The sequence below is a fragment of the Chiloscyllium punctatum genome, chromosome 15 (assembly GCF_047496795.1).
Source record: "Chiloscyllium punctatum isolate Juve2018m chromosome 15, sChiPun1.3, whole genome shotgun sequence".
Taxonomy (NCBI): Eukaryota; Metazoa; Chordata; class Chondrichthyes; order Orectolobiformes; family Hemiscylliidae; genus Chiloscyllium; species Chiloscyllium punctatum.
Window position 1 is genome coordinate 10,002,153 of NC_092753.1, and position 15,962 is coordinate 10,018,114.

At 49.1% G+C, this 15,962-nt stretch overlaps 1 protein-coding gene across 3 annotated transcripts in view; it reads left to right on the plus strand.

The window, feature by feature from the left end:
- The first annotated feature begins 1,784 nt into the window (after window positions 1-1,784).
- Window positions 1,785-15,962, plus strand: part of LOC140486042 (seven in absentia homolog 3-like) — a 48,826-nt gene continuing 34,648 nt past the window's right edge. For all 3 annotated transcript variants that reach the window (XR_011962512.1, XM_072584625.1, XM_072584626.1), the window contains exon 1: window positions 1,785-2,010. Coding sequence is in view for 2 of the 3 variants with exons in the window: in XM_072584625.1 (XP_072440726.1) it covers window positions 1,876-2,010 (135 nt within the window). In the remaining variant the exon portion in view is untranslated. The remainder of the gene's footprint in view (window positions 2,011-15,962) is intronic.

Genomic DNA, 15,962 nt, shown 5'->3' on the forward strand with positions numbered 1-15,962 from the left:
GTAACTCTCCCCCGACTGTAACTCTCTCCTGACCCTGACTGTAACTCTCCCCCAGACCCTGATTGTAACTCCCCCCCGACCCTGACTGTATGTCTCTCTTGAACCTGACTGTAACTCTCCCCCTGACTGTAACTCTCCCCCGACCCTGACTGTTTGTCTCCCCTGAACCTGACTGTAACTCTCCCCGTGACTGTAACTCTCCCCTGACCCTGACTGTATCTCTTCCCTGACTGTAACTCTCCCCTGACCCTGACTGTAACTCTCCCCCTGGCCCTGACTGTAACTCTCCCCTGACCCTGTTTGTAACTCTCCACCAGACCCTGACTGTAATTCTCCCCTTGACCCTGACTGTAAGTCTCCCCCTGGCCCTGACTGTAACTCTCCCCTGACCCTGTTTGTAACTCTCCCCTGACCTGACTGTAACTCTCCCCCTGACCCTGACTGTAACTCTCCCCAACCCTGACAGTAACTCTCCCCCGACCCTGACTGTAACTCTCCCCAACCCTGACAGTAACTCTCCCCCGATCCTGACTGTAAATCTCCACCAGACCCTGACTGTAATTCTCCCCTTGACCCTGACTGTAAGTCTCCCCCTGGCCCTGACTGTAACTCTCCCCTGGCCCTGACTGTAACTCTCCCCTGACCCTGACTGTAACTCTCCCCCGACCCTGACTGTATCTCTCCCCTGACCTGACTGTAACTCTCCCCGGCTCTGACTGTAACTCTCCCCTGACCCTGTCTGTAACTCTTCCCTGACCCTGTCTGTAACTCTCCTGGACCTGATTGTAACTCTCTCCTGACCCTGACTGTAACTCTCCACCAGACCCTGACGGTATCTCTCCCCTGATCCTGCCTGTAACTCTCCCCTGACCCTGATTGTAACTCTCCACCAGACCCTGACTGTAACTCTCCCCATGACCCTGACTGTAACTCTCCACCAGACCCTGTCTGTAACTCTCCCCATGACCCTGACTGTAACTCTCCCCCCAACCTTGACTGTAACTCTCCCCATGACCCTGACTGTAACTCTCCCCCCAACCCTGCCTGTAACTCTCCCCATGACCCTGACTGTAACTCTCCACCAGACCCTGTCTGTAACTCTCCCCATGACCCTGACTGTAACTCTCCCCCCAACCTTGACTGTAACTCTCCCCATGACCCTGACTGTAACTGTCCCCACAGACCCTGTCTGTAACTCTCCCCATGACCCTGACTGTAACTCTCCCCCAGACCCTAACTGTAACTCTCCCCCAGACCCTGACTGTAACTCTCCCCATGACCCTGACTGTAACTCCCTGATACTCCTACAAACCCCAGCAGAAAGAGTTCATGGTTCCGGACTGGATTCCTGGCTGAACCTGGAATGGGTGTCAGTGCAGAGCTGTGACAGTCCTGTCCCAACGCTGAACCGCAATAGGAAATCAGTTTCGTTAAAAAAAAATAGAAATTGAAGTTCAGTTCCCGCTAAAAACAAGAAGAAAGGTCACAGAGTTAAGTGTTTTTTTTCAAGGTCTTTAACGCTGTGCTTACACTTTCCAAACAGGAAGGACAGTGGTTTTGAAGAATGGGTCATCAATGTGTCTCTACTTGGATAACACATCAGGGGGTATCTGTGTGTGAGAGAGAGAGAGACAGAGATGGTAAAGGAAGGTGGGGAGAGCTCTTTTTTATTGGCTCCCTCTGGCTCTTGAGGATAACGTTGCTGCCTCTCTGATTGGTCAGTTCCTTGCTGCAAGAACTCTTGAGCATTTTATATCGACTTGCAAAGCTCCACTTAACTCTGCTGCCGTTCAAAATTATCCTCAGTCTGCCGCTGGTCGCTCGCCCCTTTGATGTCTGCCTCCAGCTCAAAGGAGGAGGGGATTTAAGGTGACAATGCTTTTCTTCACACACTGTTTTGGCTTCGTGTTAGACCTTGTGCACTTCAGGTCCCAGTACTACAAGGCAAGAGCAGCTTTCTCAGCCGCTGTCCAACTTGTGTGTGTTGTGCGCCCTACAACCAGCCCGACGGTAAGTCCCAGTACAGAGTTTAAATGCTGAATCAACCGCCACGGAAAACAGCTCGGTTTGGGTTTCCATTTTTTCCATCTCCACCCCCCCCTTCCACCCCCATAACCCTGGCTATTTAAACAACAATCCAGTGACCCACTTATTTGGGAACGTGGTGATTTGTCCTCACTGACCCTTTTTGAGTTGTGTGCAACTACAGGTCACAGCAAACAAACGCTTCTCTCTTAGTTACACTGGCCCAGAGCTGCCAGTTATCAAGCTTCACCCCCTCCCTCTGACAGACTGGCAAATCCAATCGCTCCCCCAAGCAACAGAATCCAGAAAGCCGTTTGCCTTTCACGGTCAATGATGAGGGTGGCAGTTTCTGGAAGAGCACAGCAATTCAGGCAGCATCCGAGGAGAAGCGAAAGCCCTTCATCAGGAATACAGGCAGAGAGCCTGAAGGGTGGAGAGATAAGCTAGAGGGGGGTGGGGAGAAAGTAGCATAGAGTACAATGGGTGAGTGGGGGAGGGGATGAAGGTGATAGGTCAGGGGAGGGTGGAGTGGATAGGTGGAAAAGGAGATAGGCAGGTAGGACAAGTCCGGACAAGTCATGGGGACAGTGCTGAGCTGGAAGTTTGGAACTAGGGTGAGGTGGGGGCAGGGGAAATGAGGAAACTGTTGAAGTCCACATTGATGCCCTGGGGTTGAAGTGTTCCGAGGCGGAAGATGAGGCGATCTTCCTCCAGGTGTCTGGTAGTGAGGGAGCGGCGGTGAAGGAGGCCCAGGACCTCCATGTCCTCGGCAGAGTGGGAGGGGGAGTTGAAACGTTGGGCCACGGGGCAGTGTGGTTGATTGGTGCAGGTGTCCCGGAGATGTTCCCTAAAGCGCTCTGCTAGGAGGCGTCCAGTCTCCCCAATGTAGAGGAGACCGCATCGGGAGCAACAGATACAATAAATTATATTAGCGGATGTGCAAGTAAAACTTTGATGGATGTGGAAGGCTCCTTTAGGGCCTTGGATAGAGGTGAGGGAGGAGGTGTGGGCATGGGTTTTGCAGTTCCTGCGGTGGCAGGGGAGGGTGCCAGGAAAGGAAGGTGGGTTGTGGGCATGGACCTGACCAGGTAGTCACGGAGGGAGCGGTCTTTGCGGAAGGTGGGTTGTGGGCATGGACCTGACCAGGTAGTCACGGAGGGAACGGTCTTTGCAGAAGGCGGAAAGGGGTGGGGGGGGAAATATATCCCTGGTGGTGGGGTCTTTTTGGAGGTGGCGGAAATGTCAGCGGATAATTTGGTTTATGCGAAGGTTAGTAGGATGGAAGGTGAGCAACGGGGCGTTCTGTCCTTGTTACGGTTGGAGGGGTGGGGTCTGAGGGCGGAGGTGTGGAATGTGGACGAGATGCGTTGGAGGGCATCTTTAACCACGTGGGAAGGGAAATTGCGGTCTCTAAAGAACAAGGCCATCTGGTGTGTTCTGTGGTGGAACTGGTCCTCCTGGGAACAGATCCGGCGGAGGTGGAGGAATTGGGAATACGGGATGGTATTTTTGCAAGGGGTAGGGTGGGAAGAGGTGTAACCCAGGTAGCTGTGGGAGTCGGTGGGTTTGTAAAAAATGTCAGTGTCCAGTTGGTCATCATTACTGGAGATGGAGAGGTCCAGGAAGGGGAGGGAGGTGTCATAGATGGTCCAGGTAAATTTAATGTCAGGGTGGAATGTATTGGTTAAGTTGATGAATTGCTCAACCTCCTCGCAGGAGCACGAGGTGGCGCCAATGCAGTCATCAATGTAGCGAAGGAAGAGGTGGGGAGTGGTGCTGGTGTAATTACGGAAGATGGACTGTTCTACGTAGCCAACAAAGAGACAGGCATAGCTGGGGCCCATACGTGTGCCCATGGCTACCCCTTTGGTCTGGATGAAGTGGGAGGATTCGAAGGAGAAATTGTTAAGGGTGAGGACCAGTTTGGCCTAACGAATGAGAGTGTCGGTGGAAGGGTACTGTTGGGGACATTGGGAGAGGAAAAAATGGAGGGCTTGGAGGCCCTGGTCATGGTGGATGGAGGTGTAGAGGGGTTGGATATCCATGGTGAAGATGAGGCATTGGGGGCCAGGGAAACGGAAGTCTTGGAGGAGGTGGAGGGCGTGGGTGGTGTCTCGAACGTATGTGGGGAGTTCCTGGACTGGGGGGATAGGACGGTGTCGAGGTAGGTAGAGATGAGTTCGGTGGGGCAGGAGCATGCTGAGACAATGTGTCGGCCAGAGTGGTCAGGCTTGTGGACCTTGGGAAGGAGGTAGAACCGGGCAGTGTGGGGATATGAGGTTGGAAGCCGTGGGTGGGAGATCTCCTGAGGTGGTGAGGTTCTGTATGGTCTGGGAGATGATGGTTTGGTGATGGGGGGGTGGGGTCATGGTCGAGGGGGCAGTAGGAAGAGATGTCCTCGAGTTGACGTTTGGCTTCAGCGGTGTAGAGGTCAGTGCGCCAGACTACCACTGCGCCCCCTTTATCCGCTGGCTTAATGGTGAGGTTGGGATTGGAGCAGAGGGATTGGAGCAGAGGGATTGGAGGGCTGGCGTTGTGAGGGTGAGAGGTTAGAGTGGGGGAGGGAGGTAGACAGGTTGAGGCGGTTAATGTCCCTGCGGCAATTGGAAATGAAGAGGTCGAGGGCAGGTAATAGGCCAGCGCGGGGTGTCCAGGTAGATGCAGTGGCCAGCGCGGGGTGTCCAGGTGGATGCAGTGGCCAGCGCGGGGTGTCCAGGTGGATGCAGTGGCCAGCGCGGGGTGTCCAGGTTGATGAGGGCGGCAGTGTCAGGTTTAAATAAAAGGGCCCTCCTATAAAATAAAACTGGGGTGGGCAACTGGGAAGCACTGGGTGAGGTGGAGGGTGGACACAATCTTCACTTTGTGGGGTGGTGGGGGGGGAGGAAGGGGGGAATCTTTAAGGATTTAGCTAAAGCTGTTCTGAAAGAAGGGTCACTGAACCCGGAATGTTAACTGATTTCTTCCCACAGATGCTGCCAGACCTGCTGAGTTTCCCCAACAGTTTGTGTTTTTGTTCCTGATTTCCAGCATATGCAGTTCTTTTGTGTTTCTTTTCTTTAATTTCTAGATAAAGCTTGTTTATTATTTCATTGTGATCACCAACACTTGAGACTCTTGTGAATTTAAATGGGCATTTGCTATTCAGTGCCACCTGCAGGATTTAGCACTCAGCAGTCAGCTAACGGAGCCCAGGTAAAAAAAAGTATACATCTGCTTTAAATATACTGCTGGAAATCTTGGGTGTATTGGTACTCCTTTCCTTATGCCCGCAACATCGACTCTCCTCCTCCTTAGATGCTGCCTGACCTGCTGTGCTTTTCCAGCACCACTCTTCTGGACTCTGATCTCCAGCAGGCTGGTTGCCCTGGGCCGCCAGAGACTGAGGGGTGACCTTGTAGAGGTTTGTAAAATCATGAGGGAGCATGGATAGGGTCAACAGACAAGGTTTTTTTTCCCCCTGGAGTGGAGGAGTCCAGAACTAGAGGGCGTAGGTTTAAGGTGAGAAGGGAAAAATTTAAAAGGGTCCCAAGGGGCAACTTTTTCACCCAGAGGGTGGTGCGTGTATGGAATGAGCTGCCAGAGGAAGTGGTGGGGGCTGGTACAATGACAGCATTTAAAAGGCATTTGGATGGGTTATATGAATACACCTGAGCATGTACCTATAGCGCAGACTTACAATGTCACAAAGTTGAAAATCATACTACACTGGGTATTAGTCCAACAGGTTTATTTGGAAGGGTTTAGAGGGATATGGGTCAGTGCTGTTAAATGGGACTAGATTGGGTTGGGGTATCTGGTTGGCATGGACAAGTTGGACCGAAGGGTCTGTTTCCGCGCTGTACATCTCTCTGACTCTATCTGCAAGTTCCCACTTTCTCCTACTCCTTTTGGAAGCTGATTTTTTCTTTTATTGTGCGATACGATGGCCTTGATAATAAGCAGCATTGTTAAGTTTGCCTGTATATATGAGCTGCCTCTAGGAATTTGCTTATAAACAGTGAACGTCAATACCTCTGTGTTTATTTTAAACATTATTTACCGAGTGCCTGCGGTATAGGGGCACATTAGTGGTCCCACAGTGTGCAGGGATAGGGGTCTGAACATCTCAGAAAGACCCAGGGTAGGCTAGTGAATGGCCAGTGTTTCAAAGTGGTTCCCATTCCAGAAACTGCATATGTTACACATCATTCAAGTCAATGGAGCTGGAAGTCTGGATATAGATGGGGTAGCTTATCTGCACAGTCTGTTACAAACCAGAATTGTATCTGCTGTGTTTGCTGATCTTCTGCTAAATCTGCATAACCCCCTGATGAGATGAAGTGAAGCTCATCTTTGCCATTGCTTCCATCCATCTCTGCCTGTGTGAGTCAGAGGAGGAGAGTGAGATTGAAACCTGGAATGATTGCGTTGTCTTACCAGGGTAGGTTGGACAGGCTGAGCTTGTTTGCACTGGAGTTTAGAAATGCCAGCGATGACCTGGTTAAAACTGGAAATGTGTTGAATGGGACTTGACAAGGTGGATCTGGGAAGGATGAGTAATCTTGAGACGAGTCGTTTAAAAATAGGATAGAGAAAAGGAGTTTATTTTCTGTCTTGTCAGAGGGTTGTTGTGAATTTGGAGCTCTCTGTCTGGAAGTGGATGTTTGTGAATATCCAGGATTATTGGGAGAGGGTGGGAAATGTGGAATTTCAAACACCAAGGAGTCAGCTACAATCTTATTGAATGGTGAGGCAGGTCTGAGGGCCTGAATAATAGATTTCTGCTTCTTTTTTGGTACCTGCATAGGAAGTGGCAGCATCTCCAGAGATTCCAGTCGGAGCATTGAGTGTTCCAATCCTTTCCCAAGCTCCATCACCCAGCATTCCCATCAGCCCATCTCCTTTCATTGCCACCCCTCCATTCGCAAACTTTCTCCATCCCTCTCCAATCCTATTCTGTCCCCTTGCATTCCCACTCCATCCCCGTTCATTCCCACCAACAGTCCCCTCCATTCCCAGCTTCACTCCCCTCTGTTCCCATCCTATCCTGCTCCATCCCCCTCCATTTCCCCCCCCATATCTTGCTCTTCCCATTCTGTACTGAGAGCAATTTTTCAGCTATTCCGAACACAACGGGGAGTTTAAAATTTGATCATTTGGGGTTTATTTGGATGTGATGCGCCCCATTAATCTGAAAGTTACACCACACATGCAGTACATTCTCTTTAGCGTTGAGCTGAGGAATAGATCAATAAATGAATTGTGACACTAACGGCTTTACATGGTTTAAAAAGCATTGGTATCGATGATGAGAATTATTTCACTCAGTTCCCCCCCTCCAACTCCCTGTCCTTTCATCTGACACGGCATTAACAAGTAAATTCCTTTAGGGAATATAGATTTACTTTTTGAAAAGAAGGCTACATTTTATTCAACATTTGAACTGAACTGCCTTTTAAAATGAACTAATATTGTTTGGAAAATAAATGTTCTTTTAAAAGGTAGCACTTAGCTCTAAAAATACAGGTATTATTGCTCCCTCAGGATTTATTAGTGTCTAATTTCAGCTGCTTTTCCTCTAACAGTGCTGGTCTGGACCAAAAAAAAGGTAATTACATTTCTTAATTTGAGCACTATCTGGTGGTGTTACTAATGGCACTCAGACAGAGATGGCTATTTCAAATGGCATTTATTGCAAAATGCTCTGCAGATTGCTGCCACTTATTGACTTCTCTGAGCAATAGGAGATGGTTCACGTTGTTTCCTTTTCAGGTTTATTTGTCTGCTATTCCAAGTCTGAGGCTGCATGCTCCCACCCACCACATCTCCACCCTCACCCCCACGCTCTGCCCATCTCCGAACTACCCTATCCCAGAGTGTCCCTTTCAGCACACACCCTTCGGCTCACAACTGATGCTCCTCTCTCAAACCCCCCTCTCCAATAGGCTCCGCTCACTTGACCGAGAGTCGAGGCGAATACCTGCCACCCCCCTCCGGCTGAGCTGCTTGGAGTGAATGGGCCTGAATTTGATCTTGTCTGCAGTCAGTGCAAGTTACAGGCATGTGCCTGCAGTGAGGACTTGCAACGTCACAATGTTAAAAATCACACAACACCGGGTTGTAGTCCAACAGGTTTATTTGGAAGCACTAGTTTTCGGAGTGCTGCTCCTTCATCAGGTGTTGTGGAAGAGGACCAGAAGATGCAGAACTTATCGCAAAAGATTACAGTGTCATGCGAGTAAAATGATATATTTAACAAACCTTGATGGTTGTTAAGTCTTTTGTCTTTTACATCGATACCCTATCACACCTGTCCATGCCCTTCCCCCATCCATATCCTCCCCTCACCTATCCATATCCTCCCCCACCTGTCCATATCTTCCCCCCACCTGTCCATATCCTCCCCCACCTGTCCATATCCTCCCCTCATCTGTCCATATCCTCCCCCACTTGTCCATATCCTCCCCTCACCTGTCCATATCCTCCCCTCACCTGTCCATATCCTCCCCTCACCTGTCCATATCCTCCCCACACCTTTCCATATCCTCCCCCACTTGTCCATATCCTCCCCTCACCTGTCTATATCCTCCTCACACCTTTCCATATCCTCCCCTCACCTGTCCATATCCTCCCCTCACCTGTCCATTTCCTCCCTTCCCCCATCCATATCCTCCCCCCACCTGTCCATATCCTCCCCCCACCTGTCTATATCCTCCCCTCACCTGTCTATATCCTCCCCTCACCTGTCTATATCCTCCCCTCACCTTTCCATATCCTCCCCTCACCTGTCCATATCCTCCCCACACCTGTCCATATCCTCCCCCCACCTGTCCATATCCTCCCCCCACCTGTCCATATCCTCCCCTCACCTGTCCATATCCTCCCCCCACCTTTCCATATCCTCCCCTCACCTTTCCATATCCTCCCCCCACCTTTCCATATCCTCCCCCCACCTGTCCATATCCTCCCCACACCTGTCCATATCCTCCCCACACCTGTCCATATCCTCCCCCCACCTGTCCATATCCTCCCCACACCTGTCCATATCCTCCCCTCACCTGTCCATATCCTCCCCTCACCTGTCCATATCCTCCCCCCACCTTTCCATATCCTCCCCTCACCTGTCCATATCCTTGCTACACATATCCATATCCTCCCCCCACCTGTCCATATCCTCCCCACACCTGTCCATATCCTCCCCTCACCTGTCCATATCCTTGCTACACATATCCATATCCTCCCCACATACATCCATCTATTTCCCCAACTGTGCTTATGCTCCCTCACCTGTCCATTTCCATGTCACCCTCCATATAATCCCCACCATCTGTAACCCGCCACCCCCATATCTCCTCCCATAGCTCCCTCCCGCATCTCCCCCACTTTCCATATTATCCGTGCACCTCTCCTAATCCCAGCATTTCCAACCTTTCTCCTCTCTGCGTATTGAAGCGCAGGGAATAAAGAAGCTTTGCAATTAGCAAAAACCGTGCAGTTTGAATTGAAGGACAGCCGAGCAAATGGCCTCTGCAGAAATTCGTGCAAAATGTTACTTTTAAAGTGACCCATGAAGCACCACACGGGCTGTCACTGCCTCGGAACGATATTGCTGCATGTGAATCATTGTCGGCATGCAGCACTTCCTGAAGCTTCTGTAAGTGGTGCATAGCCTGCTGGGATTTGGCCGTAAGCAAGCTGAGAACTGGAAATGTGTGTGACAGTTCACCGACAGACTTAGTTTGCACTGGGTCGTACTGGTAACATCGGGGGGAGGGGGGGAACAAATGAGGTGGTAGTGCTCATGCTCAAAGCAATCTTTTCCATAATCCCCCGTTCCCTCTTGCAGCGCTGCCCTTTTGGAACCATCAAAGGGTGAGGCTGGATGTCAGCCCTTGTGGCACTGTCACAGGCACATTGCCACTGGCATCCAGTGACTGCCCAGTCCAGCCGTGCCCCCTGCACCCCCGCCCCCAGTTCAGACTGTGTAACACCAGCTGTTTGCACACCAGGAACAGAATAAGCCGATGCAACGTCTCATTCTTGGGGGCATCCCTGGCAAGGTTGCCATGGTGTTACCCAACCTGTGGCCTGGTCAAAGGAGTTGGTGAGGGACCTTTCATGGGTTTATTTCATAGTAATAGAAGCAGGCATAGGCCATTTGGCCCGTTGAGCCTGTTCTGCCATTCATTAAGATCATGGCCGATCTATCCATTGTCTCTGCTCCTCCCACTTATCCCCCTAACCCTTCATTCCCCTACCATGTAAAAATCCATCCAACTGTGTCTTGAATATGTTTAATGAAGCTGCCTCTACTGCTTCCTTGGGCAGAGAATTCCATAGACTCACTTCTCTCTGGGAAAAGCAGTTCCTCCTCATCTCTGTCCTAAACCTACTCCCGCTCATCTTGAAGCTATGTCCCCTAGTCCGAGTCCCTCATACCAGAGGAAACAATGTGCTTGCCTCAGTCTTATCTATCCCTGTCATAATTTTATAGGTTTCTATAAGATCCCCTCTCATTCCTCTTGGTGCACACGGGTGGCTGGGATTCGAGTATCCTGGTGGGTGACTGGGGTCACGCTTGGCCGGCCAGGTTGTAGAGTCGTTCGAGTATCCAGAGAGAGGCCATTCGTCCCATCCAGTCCCTGTGGGCTTCCTTCCCTTAATAAAAAGAATGTCAGTGAACTGCTCATGCCTTCACAGGAGCACTGCAGGTTCTTTTCTGACAAACAGAAGTCGAGAGATGGCAACGTTGAAGCTAAATTCTCATTCTCCAACACAGAACTTGAACTCTGACTTACCAAATGACTTAAGGTAAAAACAATGATTGCAGATGCTGAAAACCAAATACTGGATTAGTGGTGCTGGAAGAGCACAGCAGTTCAGGCAGCATCCAACGAGCAGCGAAAAATCGCTGCTCGTTGGATGCTGCCTGAACTGCTGTGCTCTTCCAGCACCACTAATCCAGTATTACCAAATGACTTGTCCAGCCCCACAACGTTGCCTGCCATTTGAGCTGCACTGCCAACAGCCTCAGTGGAGGGCGGGGGAAGAAATGGTATGTGGAAAGAGTGTTAAGAACCGGGAGATGTTAGAGATCAAAAAGCCCTCCAGTACCATTCAGGAGTCATTGGCGTAATTATCTCTGCTCCCTGTGACTAACGGATTTATTTCGACCCCAGCATTATTTTGCAACAGGAACTTGTAAATGTTAGCTCAGTTTGCCAACCTGACACTCATCTTCTGCTGCCACCTCACAGCATGTCGATGAAGGAAAATAAAATCCGATTAATTCAAAACTTTGGACCCAGGCCAGACAATTAGTGAGTGAGAACTGTCCCCGGGCATCTGGCTGTACAATGCTCATGTGCAGAATGGCTACTCAAACAATGCTGATGTGTAGAATGGCTACTCAAAAGAAACCCCCCACCCCCCACCGGTATAATGTCAGAACAGACAAGTGTATCGCAGTTCCTGCAGATAAATGTTGTCTCCTACAAGTATGAGATTGTTCTTGCTCCGTCCTTGTGGGGATACATTACCTCAAGAATGACTTTGCTTGCAGTCAGCTGACCAAATGCAATCCATCTGATGTTGCATTTTGAAAAGGCAAATCAGGGCAGGATTTATACATTTAATGGTAGGCTCCTGGGAAGAGTTGCCAGAGAGACCTTGGCGTGCAGGTTCACAGTTCCCTGACACTGGAGTAACAGATAGATAGGATAGTGAAGAAGGCGTTTTGGTATGCTTTATCAGTCAGAGTATTGAGTTTAGGAGTTGGGAGGTCATGTTGCAGCTGTACAGTACATTGGTTAGACCACTTTTGGAAAACTACGTTCAGTTCTGGTCTCCCTGCCGCTATGGGAAAGATGCGGTTGAAAGGGTTTAGTAAAGATTTCCAGGATGTTGCTGGGGTTGGAGGGTTTGGGCTATAAGGAGAGGCTGAGTAGGCTGGGGCTATTCTCCCCGGAGCATCGGAGGTTGAGGTTTATAAAATCATGAAGGGGCATGGGTAGGATGAATAGACAAGGTCTTTTCCCCAGGGTAGGGAAATCAGAGGGTGGTGCGTGTATGGAATGAGCTGCCAGAGGATGTGGTGGTGGCTGATACAATTGCAGCATTTAAAAGGCATCTGGAAGGGTACATGAATTGGAAGAGTTTAGAGGGATAACGGGCCAAGTGCTGGCAAATGGGACTAGATTAGGTGAGGATATCTGGTTCAGTATGGATGGGTTGGACCGGAGGGTCTGTTTTAATGCTGTACATCTCCATGACCACCTGAGCTCAGAGCACTTCCACCAGGAATCTGTTCGTTGACACAGTAATACAAAAACCAGGAGAGTTCTATGTGACTTTTGGAATACTGCGTAACAATTCTGGTCACCCTGCTGCAGGAAAGATGTTGTTAAACTAGGAGAGGTGCAGAAAAAGTTGACAAGGATCTTGCCAGGACTGGAGGGTTTGAGTTATAAGCAGAGGTTGGGGCTTTTCTCCCCTGGAGTGTCGGAAGCTGAGGGGTGACCCATAAAGAGGTTTATAAATCATGAAGGGCATGGAAGGCAGTATGGTGCATTAGTGGTTAGCACTGTTGCCTCACAGCCCCAGGGACCTGGGTTCGATTCCAGCCTCAGGCGACTGTCTGTGTGGAGTTTGCACATTCTCCCAGTCTCTGTGTGGGTTTCCTCCGAATACTCCAGTTTCCTCCCCCAGTCCAAAGATGTGCAAGTTAGGTGGGTCGGCCGTGCTAAATTGCTCATAGTGTCCAGGGATGTGCAGGTCGGTGGTTTAGCCACGGGAAATACAGGGATAAGGGGTAAGGTCTGGCTGGAATACTCCTCGTAGGGTCAGTGTGGACTCAATAGACCAAATGGTCTGCTTCCACAGTGTAGGGATCTCTCATACTTACCGTGGGATCCATCCTCAGTCTCAATAAGAGACCAGATTTCAATGGATAATTGAAGGCCATAGGGATGTATGTGTGGCCAGGGTTTCTACTGTCTCCATTATCAGAGCCAGGTCCCACATAGGAGTAAAAAGTCATTCAGGTCTTTCATATTATTCCACTATTCTATCAGATCCGAGCTGATCACCTCAATTTCATTTATCTGCACTTACTCTCTGTGCTTTAAAACTACGCCCAAACCATAATTGACTGATAACAAAAATGAAATACCGATGATCTGAAATAAAAAAAACAACAAGTGCTGGGAAGTGTTGGCAGCGAAATAAGCCGGGTTAATATTCCAAATAGAGCGTGACTCTTCGCAGGAACTTAAAAATGGTAGGAAGGTTATGAAATGAATAACTCCGAGTGTTGGGGATCTGAGACGGCAACAGAAAGTGCTGGAGGAACTCAGTAGCTCTGGCAGTGTCTCTGGGGAGAGAAAGCGTTTAAAGTCCAGGGAGCCCGCTAGAAATGTGATGGGCTCTGCTCAGATGAAAGAGGAGAGAGTAGAAGAGGTTTCCCAGTTGCACTTTTAAATGGCTCAGCTCGGATCTTACGTCCCCTTTGCTACAGATTTTCCCGCTAGTGAAAATAGGATATATGCATCTATCTTTGCAGAATCACCTATAATTATAACCATACCTGTTAGATCCCTCCCCAACCTTTTCAGGTGAAGGAAGCTAGCCACGTTTTGCTGAGAGATACCTGTGCACAGACTGCTATGAGGTTCATTATAAATTAGCAACAAATGTAAAATTAACTTTGTCAAGCTGTCATTGACTATGTGACTGACAGAATTTATGTGAAGCATTTGATAAAAAGCTGCGAATTGTTTGCCAAACCCCCCCCCCCCCCCCAACCCCACACACACCCTGCTTGCAATCACTTAATTGTCTTTAAGAAGCTGCACACTGTTAAATTCAGAGCAGTTGTCCTTTAGTAACTGAAGGTGGGGAGTTCCTTTTGTAAAAGAAACTGTGCCAGAAATAGGATATTGTGAGCTTGACACTGATTGCGTCTTGAAGGGCTGGCTCATCCATCTCCTGGATTTCAGACTAATGCACTATTCTCAGAGTCCCTTTAACTGTAATCATTGAACCTGTCCAATAAAGTACAGACAGTCATCAAATACCGAAGGCCTGCATATGGATGAGGCTGTAATGGGTTGGAATATAAACAGATCGGCCCACTGATGCGGTAAATTCAGTCAGCTCCTCAGCTTTCAAGCCTCTCGCTACCAGAATGCTGAATTGTACCAGTTCAGCTTTCAGTCTAATACAGTTCAAAGTCTCTTCATATTTGATCCAGTCACTGGAATGACAGAGGAGCCCCTGGACTGCTCGATCAAGCTTTTAACCCCCACATTCTTTCCAAATAGTTTTTATCTGAAGAACTTGACGCTACATTTATTTGAGCAATTGGCTATAAAAATGAATGTAATGGTGCATCATACAAAATGTGAAACGACAGTCTGCCTCATATATGTGTGTGTTTGTATGTGTGTGTATATGTATATACAGGGTAGATTCAATCCATTCTGTGTAGTTCCATCCACCTCATTTAATTTCCTTTCAAATTGGTTTGACTGCCGTAATGACAAGATATTTGCAATGGACAAATGTTCAAAAAAAAAATCAGTTCATAACAAGTCACAGAATCTAGCAGTGCAGAATGGGAAACTCGGTTCATTTAGTCCCCTGCACACCCTGTCTCTTTCCCAAAACCCCTGCAAATGTTACCTTTTACAAGTGTTTAACCCATCATTGTGTTCACTAACATTTACCTTCTATGTCAGTGCTAATCAGTGTTCAATGTCTGGGTCATGTAGTGCCATCCAGTGTTCAATGTGCTAACTAATGTTCACTATCTGGGACATGCAATACTAGCCAGTGTTCACTGTCTGGGTTACACTGTGTTAACTAATGTTCATTGTTTGGGACATGCGGTGCTAACCAGTGTTCACTGGGTCACACAGTGCTAACCAGTGTTCACTGTCTGGGTCATGCAGTGCTAACCAGTGTTCACTATCTGGGTCACACAGTGCTAACCAGTGTTCACTGTCTGGGTCACACAGTGCTAACCAGTGTTCACTGTCTGGGTCACTCATTGCTAACCAGTGTTCACTATCTGGGTCACACAGTGCTAACCAGTGTTCACAGTCTGGGTCACACAGTGCTAACCAGTGTTCACTCTCTGGGTCACGCAGTGCTAACCAGTGTTCACTGTCTGGGTCACACAGTGCTAACCAATGTTCACTGTCTGGGTCACTTATTGCTAACCAGTGTTCACTGTCTGGGTCACACAGTGCTAACCAGTGTTCACTATCTGGGTCACACAGTGCTAACCAGTGTTCACTGTCTGGGTCACACAGTGCTAACCAGTGTTCACTCTCTGGGTCACACAGTGCTAACCAGTGTTCACTCTCTGGGTCACGCAGTGCTAACCAGTGTTCACTGTCTGGGTCACACAGTGCTAACCAGTGTTCACTGTCTGGGTCACTTATTGCTAACCAGTGTTCACTGTCTGGGTCACACAGTGCTAACCAGTGTTCACTGTCTGGGTCACACAGTGCTAACCAGTATTCACTGTCTGGGTCACTCATTGCTAACCAGTGTTCACTGTCTGGGTCACACAGTGCTAACCAGTGTTCACTGTCTGGGTCACACAGTGCTAACCAGTGTACACTGTCTGGGTCACACAATACTAACCAGTGTTCACTCTCTGCGTCAGACTGTGCTAACAGTGCTCACTCTGGGTCACGCAGTGCTAACCAGTGTTCACTGTCTGGGTCATGCAGTGCTAACCAGTGTTCACTGTCTGGGTCACGCAGTGCTAACCAGTGTTCACTCTGTGTCACTCAGTGTGAACCAGTATTCACTGTCTGCGTCACATAGTGCTAACCAGTGTTCACTGTCTGGGTCATGCAGTGCTAACCAGAGTTCATTCTGGGTCATGCAGTGCTAACCAGTGTTCATTCTGGGTCACGCAGTGCTAACTAGTGTTCAGTGTCTGGTTC